General features: G+C 43.7%; 1 protein-coding gene across 1 annotated transcript; it reads left to right on the top strand.

Moving 5' to 3' along the window:
- The first annotated feature begins 2503 nt into the window (after window positions 1-2503).
- LOC147089682 (putative G protein-coupled receptor 139) lies at window positions 2504-5033 on the top strand. The gene is made up of 2 exons (XM_085977013.1): window positions 2504-2573; window positions 3533-5033. The coding sequence occupies exons 1-2, from the start codon at window positions 2504-2506 to the stop codon at window positions 4450-4452; spliced, it is 990 nt and encodes a 329-aa protein (XP_085833139.1). The 3' UTR covers window positions 4453-5033.
- Window positions 5034-8849: the final 3816 nt, after the last annotated feature.

The following is an 8849-nucleotide window of genomic DNA, read 5'->3' as shown; positions in this document are numbered from 1 at the left end:
GCTCCACTGGTTGGAGTCGTACCTCGCAAAAAGGATGATGGTTGTGGTGGTTGGTGTTCAATCATCGCAAGCGCAGGGCATCGCTGCAGATGTTCCTCAGGGTAGTGTCCTAGGCCCAAACATACTGACATGCTACATCAATGACCTTCCCTCTAACATATGTTTAGAAATGAGGATGTTCGCTGATGACTGCACAGTGTTCCGTTCCATTCATTCAGACAATGAAGCAATCCGTGTCCGCATGCAGCAAGGCCTGGACGACTTTAAGGCTTGGGCTGATAAGTGGCAGGTAAATTTTGCACCACACATCTGCCATGCGATGACTATCTCCAACAAGCAAGAGTCTAAACACTGCACTTTGAATTTCAATGGAATTAACAACGCCGAACCCCACACCATCAACATCCTAGGGGTTCACCGTTGACAAGAAGCTTAACTGGACCAGCCACATAAATAATGTTGCAACAAGAGCAGGTCAGAGGCTAGGTATTCTGTGGCGCTTGTCTCACCTCCTGACTCCCCAAGTCATTTCCACAATTTACAAGGCACACGTAAGGATAGAGTTGGTGCACTCTCCACTTGGCTGGATAAGTGCAGCTCCAGCAAAACCCAAGAAGCTCGACACCATCCAGGACAAATCATCCCACTTGATTGGCATCCCATCCACCAAGTTAAACATTCACTCCCTCCACCAGTGGCGTACAATGCCTGCAGTGTGTAACATCTACAAGATGCACTGCAGCAACTCACCAAGGCTCCTTCAGCGGCACCACCCAAACCCGCGAACTCATCCACCTAGAAGTACAAGGGCAGCAGGGGCATGGGAACCCACACCATCCTGATTTGAAGTATATCGCTGAACCTTCATCGTCGTTGGGTCAAAATCCTGGAACTCCCTCCCTAACAGCACTGTGGGAGTACATTCACCATACAGACTGCAGCAGTTCAAGAAGGTGGCTCACCACCACCTTCTCAAGGGAAATTAGAGATGAGCAATAAATGCTGGCCTTGCCAGCGATGCCCACATCACAAAAACGAATACAAAAATATCCTGCTACTCAACAGTTTCAGCTCTCCTTCGACAGATCTGCCTGGGACACATGAATCACTTGTTGGCCTTATTCTACTTTGCCAAAATCGTCCATTTCTCTAGCTTTATATTAAAGAGGAACTATCACCGGCAGTATAATTTATGCAGTGCCAGCCTCCTCGTCAAACCTCGCTCCCCCGCCCCCTCGAACACCATTACCAGAAGCTCATGGACCTCTTGATCAATACCATTCCCGCCGCCAATTTAGTTTTTTTTGAAGCTTCTGCACGTTCTCCTGTCCCATTTAATCCATATTTGCCAATGATCTCCCCTTGTTATAACGTTAAATCCACATCCTAATGTAGTTGCTCACCTATCTCATTTAACGCCCTCTCCAAGCTCATCTTTGTCAAGAAACTTACATCTTCCTCCTTGACCCCATTCTCACTAAACTGCTGACAATGGAAAATCCCTCCGTGTCCCTATTGCTAATTGACACAGTTGCTCTTTCCATCTCTTCAGGTAATGTCGCTTTCTTTTCAAATCAGCTATCATGAACCCCCTCCGCTGAAAGGGCACCCTGGAGCGGCGTGTCCTTGCACACACCATGTCCTCCTCAAATGTCTTGAATTGAATGTGTTGTTGCCATTCTTTCCAGAAACTCTATCCTTGAATCTATCCAATCACCATTCAGCCCCTCTCACAGCCCTGTATTAAAATCACAAATAATATCATCTATGATTGTGATCACGGTGCATTATCACTCTTTGCCCTGCATGACCTTTCTGCAGCCTATGAGATGTCGGCCATCTCCTCCCAATAAAGGGGATGATGGTGTCAGCATTGCAGAAGCAATGAAATGGAAAGTGAGAGTGATCGAGAGTGAAAGAGAGAACAGGGGAAGAGAATGACAGGAAGAAATGAGAGAGAGTGAAAGGGAGAGGGGAAGAAAGATGTTACATTTGAACTGAGAGGGATTGCAAAACTGGATTTGTGACAATCAGATAGAAGAGAGGGCAAGAGAGTAAAATATGACAGACTGTGTAAAGGGAAATGTGAGAGAGGAGGTATGATTGGAAAAGAGAAAGACTGAAAGACCGCATTCCAGAATGTTTATAAAGTACAATTCACATTAATATGATAAACGTGTAACTTTCTTTAATTTATTATGCTTGGAATTAAAATAATATATCATGTTCTACTTGGATCTTTTAGTCCTTGTTCCTAACGGTGAACACCATCTGGTTCATAAGAAATGGGTCCTTGACTTAGGAGTTTGACTTTGAAAAGCCAGATGGTGCCAACACCATGTTTATTCAGCATCCTGTAACTAATTACAGTAGGGATACAATCTAATAGCACCAGTAGGGATTCACTGCATTATAAATATGCCACTACCTTATCTTCGTTTCTTCATTAGTGTAGTTGGAGTGATCGCTTCCAACACCAGTAGGCATCCTCTTCACACAGAAGATGAATTTTGTATTGCTTTATTGGATAGAGGTCGTATACTACCCCGTTCTCGCGGCAATTGGGGTACCTGGCAAGTGATTTTCAGAATGTAGTGTGTCGGATTCGCTGTTTAACGCACCGTGTTGCTATTGACAGACAGTGCCTGGTAAAAAAAATAGATTGTTCTTCAAGTCTTTGTCATGCACTGAGTTAGGAATATCAATGCTTGTCAGATTGGTTAAATCAAATGATAACGGGAGACAACTCAATACAGGTATTATGTTATTTTCGCCATTATTTTTTCACAATTTAACCCCAATTTGCTGTTTTGTACTCACTATTTACAGGTTGAATTTGTTTGCTCCGCCTACTCTCTTTTATCCTTGATGTTTTCTTTCCTGCTTCTCAATTTTATCCTTGGCAGTCACTTCTCTCCTACTCACTTTGTTCTAAGTATCATAGTACTTGTTTCTCCTTTTATCAGTCATGTTATTTTGCATCCTGCTCCCTTATATTCTTGGTTTTGTCTTCATTCTTGCTCCTATAATCCTTGTTGTTGCTGCCTCTCCTGCTCCGTCTGTCTTTGTTGTTCTCTCCAATTCCGCTCTTTCTTCTGTGGTGTTCTCTTCTCTCCTGCCCCTCTTATTCTTGATGTTTACTTCTCTCGTATTGTCTTTTATCCTTCGTGTTCTCTTCTGTCCTGGTCCCTATTATCCTTGGTGTTGCCCTCCCACTTCTCCACTTTTTCCTTGCTGTTGCGATTTCCTCTGGATCCTTTTATCTTCAGCGTTGGCTTATTTTATGGACCGTTCTAGTTTAGAATTGCCAGTGGAAACTGAACGTGATAGCTCACAGAAAACGAATCTTCTGATTGACGAAGTGTAATTGGCCTACGACGTCGCAACACTATCCAGCGGCATGAGCCGCTCCATCAGGAAAGGAGAGGAAACGCCATGGGGAATTATTCAATATCGCATGCACGTGAGACCAGTTTATATTTCACATTTCGCACTGGTTAATGATTGTAATGTTTTGTTCCTATACCCACAGTAAACTTGGCGGCTATTGTGATCCTGTCCCGTGGAAAGTGCGGTCTCTCCAAATGCATCACTCGCTACCTGGTGGCCATGGCGACGGCGGATCTCATGGTGATTGTCTGTAATGTGATATTACATCGGATCGCTGAGCTTTATTGGTGGTACTCTTTCCTGTACTACACTCCTGTGTGTAGAATCATTCTCTACCTGTCTCCTACTGCCATTGACAGTTCTGTTTGGTTAACGGTTGCTTTTTCCTTTGATCGGTTTGTAGCCATTTGTTGCCAGAAGCTGAAAACAAAATATTGCACCGAGAAAATCGCTAGTGTGGTTATAGTGACTTTGGGCGCGCTGTTCTGTTTGAAGAACATCCCCTGGCCCTTTGTTTATCTTCATAATGTGATAATTAACAATATACCGCGGGGATGTGTTGTACCATCACAGTTTTATACTCTACCCACATGGATAGCTTTTTCTTGGATTGAGCAGCTGTTAACCCCTTTGCTTCCATTTTGTTTAATCTTGCTATTTAACGCTCTCACCGTCAGACGCATTTTAGAGGCCAATCGGGCGCGGACGAGCCTCCGGAACCTTAGCAATGGTGAGAATGACAAGGACCCTGAGAGAAGGAACCGCAGAAGGTCTATCGTTTTACTTTTTGCTATATCCGGCAGTTTTATCCTGCTCTGGATGACCACGGTAGTCTATTTCTTATCTTATCGAATTGTTGGCGCCTTTCACCGCAGATCTTTGCTCATTGCGTTTGGAGTATTTCAACAAGCAGGAATTAAGCTTCAGCTCCTGAGTTCCTGCACCAACACGGCCATTTACACAGTGACCCAGAGTAAGTTCAGAGAGGAGCTGCTCAAAGCGCTCAAACATCCCTTTAATCTAATTCATAAATTACTTAAATTATGCAAATGGCAGAACTGACTTCCCTAACTTCGCATTTCAAATTCAATTCACAGTGATCACCTACATTTAGCAAAGGGACTGAGCAACAGGGGACAGCACGCATCCTGGAAATTCCTTTATTGTCGTTCTTCGGGATAGGCATTAATTTATTGCTCACGCATAATACTGGCGTTGTGGATCCACTACTCCTTGCTGAAATCAGCCGGCTTTCCATTTTGAGTTTAATCTAGGGCAGTCACAAGCGGACGCTTTCTATCAGGGCGGCCGATCTGCAACATCAGTTTTACACCAGCGCATCAAGTCTACAATATAAAACACTTGGGCGACAGTGACACCGATTCCTGTTTTACACTTGTCCCGATATTGTTTTTCACTTAAATCGGTGGGGATAATTTTAACTGTTTTACAATAGTGTAAAATATGCGATATCTTTTGAGCCACTCATTAAATGCCCGACAAAAGCGTCATTTCCATCAATGCCGAAAGATGAAATAAATCAGCAAGTAATCACTAAACTCAATTAACAATTTTCTCTATCTCCCTCTGCTGGTACTACTTTGTATCACTCTGTACTTACTTACACCTTAATCTATATCACCCTGTTGCCGTAACTCTGTGTAAATCACTGTAATCAATTTTACCTTAATCTATATCCCTCTGCTGGTGCCCTTCTCTATTTCAGTACGCTGTCACAGCTTTATCTCTATTCCTTTTCTGGTATCTCTCTGTTTAATCCTTTGTACGCAGTTATACTTATCTCTATCTCCCTCTGCTGGTGACGCTTTGTGTGACAGTTCTCAGTTACATCACGCTCTGTCTCTCGTCTGTTGGTGGCACACTGTATCACTCACTGTAGACAGTCAAACCTTTTAATGAATTCCACTGCTAGCCTCTCCCTGTCTCAAATACTGTGCCTTCAGCTTTATCAATCAGCCTCGGCAGATGTCCCGCTATATCACATCAAAATGTTTATCACAGAGCCAGCAAGATGGACGTTGAGTCCAATGGCCTCCTTCTGTGCTGCATGATATTCTGATTATCTGTGCCCAGTCACACGTTGCCCTATTTCTCTCTGCTGCTGTGTCTAGATTTTACTCCGTGTACTCAGTTACATCTCAATCTATCTCACCCTGCTGGAGTCTCGCTTATTACTCAGCGTAAACAGTGAAGCACAGAAGACGTGGATCTTGGTGTCTTGAGACTCCATCTTTAAATTGATCCATATCACTGTGTGATGATAAACAGGGGCAACATGTCAATGGGCAAAATGAGGAGAATTGATAGTGCCCGTGCAGGGTGGGGATGAATCTCAAGTTGACGATGTGCTGGTTGTGTTTGTTCATAGAAGAGGGAGATTCGGGAATGATGGAGCGCGTCTCCAGGTAGAATTTCAGAGTGATCAATGAGGGCCAAAAGGATGTTGCACTATTGTCCTGGTAATAGACGATATCGTTATTGACGTTGAAATCATAGACCTGGTGCTGTGCTCACGGCAGAAGCCAGACCCAAGTGACATGAGTAGCGATTTGTGCGAGTGGTGAGAGATGGTCATCGGCATGGTGATCGAGGATCTTAGAGAGGATGACGTGGTTAAAGAAAGGAAAATTGAAGGTAGCATTGCCGGGAGGAGGAACGGTGTTTGAACATATTTAAAACAGTATACTGACGGCCTGATACAACAACTGACCAACTCGAGCTATTGCAGTAGTCGCACAATTTAACCCATGACACCCTGCCGCTGGCAGGCTTTAAATAGATTTGTTTTGTGGAGAAAGACACAGACACATTGCACAGAAACTCCAGTGTTTGTCCCGGGCAACAGACGAGCTGCTCCAGAGACATTCACTGCCGCACTCGGTGCTCGGCTGGCTGGCCAATTGTTTCCAAGGACCTGAGGAAATCCTCTCTTTCTACTATTCCTACACGTGTCTTCTCAGGTGGACGGGTGACTCTGATTAATCAAGGATCTTAAGCACGAGCACTGGGAAATCGATATTAGTTCCCCCCCGGTTGCGGGAGTTGTAAGCACAATCTATCCTTTCATGAGAAGCATCAGGGGCCTTTTCACCTCACAATGGAACCGCTCACTTTTAAAATTGAATTAACTTATTAGACTTCACCAAATGTTTCCATGGTTACAGCTGATCAATTAACACCCCGATATTTTCAATTTGAAAGTGCTATGATTTTACCGTTTTATTTTGTGAACGGGCCTGTTATCTCTCTCACTTTATGGATTCGATAAGACACTGCAGCATCTTTTCACATTTGCATCTGCCCGGTTAACTGTTCCCAATCAGCCCGAGAAGTGGGATCTGTCGGAAATATTCCATCCGAGCGATGGCCTGAAGAAATTTCTGTAACTACAGTTTATGGTCATGGCTTTTGCAATTTATTTTGATGGTCCGGAATATTATCCCAAAGAACTGAGAAACTTGCTCAATTTTGAATTGTTTAGAATTGTTTGTATGGCTGTGTGTTTTCTCTTGTAAGTCTCAATTGTCCAGTAATAAATACAGAAGTTGTTTTTGGATGTTCATTTTTATTTTTGTTCACCAAGGGAGGATAATGTAACCTTGTCACAAAGGGTAATGGGAATATGGAACTCTCTCCCCCAAAAGGTGATGACGTTAGTTCAATTAAATATGTTCAAAATGCTTCTGTAAAGGCATTAAGGGATAAGGAACCCAGGCGGGTAGACGGGGTTAAGTTACGGATGAGCCATGATATAATTGAACGGCCTCGGGTGTTGAATGGCGCTGCTCCTTTTCCCATGTTCCTAACTGTAGAGAAAAGTGGTACTGCAGCGGCCTGGCAGAAATATAAAGAGCAACAAAGGGACACAAATTAAATATTAAGACATGCAAAAAGGAAGTAGGTAGGGTGAAGCGGTCTGCAGAGAACGGGATTAAACAGATTAGATTTGAACATTGTGGTTTATTTAGAAAGAATGTAATTCGGAGTAGAAGGGAAAGGATTTGTTTCAGCTTGTCGGAGTTTGTGGAGAACATAGTGATCCCGGTCACCCACATTTGCAGTAAGTGATTGCATCTTGACCAAATTCAGCTCAGAGTTTTTGAGCTGGAGTCTGAGGTGTAGGCATTGCGGGGCATCAGTGATGGGGAGAGTGACCTGGACATTTTGATTCAGGGGGCAGTCACAACACTTATGTTAAATAGTGGTACAGATCTGGTTTGTGGTCAGGGACAGGAGGGTTTAACTGAAATTCATGCGGGTAGGAGGCCATTCAAGTGGAGGCAGTGAAAAGGATTTTAGCTGTGGTCTGGGCCATTATATTCAGGGGGATAGATTCTGTTCTCTGCAGCCACAACCGTGAGTTCCAAAAGTGGTGTTGCCTGCCCGATGCCAGGGTTAAGGAAACCTCCTCGTGGTTGGAGTAGAACTTGGAGTGTGAGGGGAAGGACCAGCTGTCGTGATTCACATAGGAACCAACAACGTAGTTAGAACTAGGAATGAGGTTATGCTGAGGGATTTTGAGGAGCTAGGTTTCAAATTCAAAAGTAGAATCACAAAGGTATTCATCTCTGGATTGCTACCTGAGAGACGCAAACATTGACATAGGGGCAAACAGATTAGAGGTATAAATCCGTGTCTCAAAGAATGGTGTGGGAGGAAAGGGTTTCAGTTGATGGGGCACTGGCAGCAGTAATGCAACAACAGGCAGCTGTTCCATTGGGACGGGTTCCACTTAAACCGGACAGGGCCCAGTGCCCTGGCAAACCGAATAACTAGGGCAGTAGACAGGGCTTTAAACAAATGAAGGTGGGGGGTGGGGGGGCGATGGAGTGATGGTGCGAAAATTCAGGAAAGACTGCATTTAAAAGTAGTGAGAGAAAAGTCGAGGCTCTAGAGCAGAGTAGAGTTTTGAATAAAAATAAGTAGAGCTGGTCAGGAAATGATAGAGAGATTAACAAATGTAATAAGGCATCAGTGACTGAGATGACATCAGGGAAAAACAGAAAAAAGTCAAAGCTGAAGACACTGTATCTGAAAGCTCGAAGCATTTTCAACAAAACAGAGGAATTAATAGCGCCTTAGAAATTGACAGGTTTGATCTGATAGCCATAATGGAGAATGGTTGCAAAGTGGCCAAGGTTGGGAAATAACTATTCCAGAATACTTAATCTTTAGAAGAGATGGGCAAAATGGAAAAGGATGAGGGGTAGCCCGAATAATGAAGAGTTGAATAAAGATTTTACAGATAAAGGACCTTGTCATGAATCTTATCATGACTCATGAAGTAACACTGGGCGACCAGCTGGTGGCGCCGTCCAAGGAGTATAAATACTCGGGCGTGGGCCCAGCTTATGAGGATGTTTCTGTAACCAGGAACTAGTGATGCAATTAGAAATCTCATGGTTTTGAAGCAGTTGATTAAATTGATGTAAAAAGAC

Source organism: Somniosus microcephalus, unplaced genomic scaffold (assembly GCF_052327205.1).
Source record: "Somniosus microcephalus isolate GS21.2 unplaced genomic scaffold, FLI_Smic_1.0 unresolved_chr4, whole genome shotgun sequence".
Lineage (NCBI taxonomy): Eukaryota > Metazoa > Chordata > Chondrichthyes > Squaliformes > Somniosidae > Somniosus > Somniosus microcephalus.
Note: the sequence above shows the minus strand (reverse complement) of the source record. Positions and strands in the feature narration are given on the sequence as shown.

What these genes read in the sequence shown, in the direction of transcription:
- LOC147089682 (XM_085977013.1), top strand. Translation starts at nt 2,504, where the DNA reads ATGAATTTTGTATTGCTTTATTGGATAGAGGTCGTATACTACCCCGTT. An exon ending in CGCGGCAATTGGGGTACCTG is followed by an intron (nt 2,574 to 3,532) that starts GCAAGTGATTTT and finishes CTATACCCACAG; the next exon opens with TAAACTTGGCGGCTATTGTG.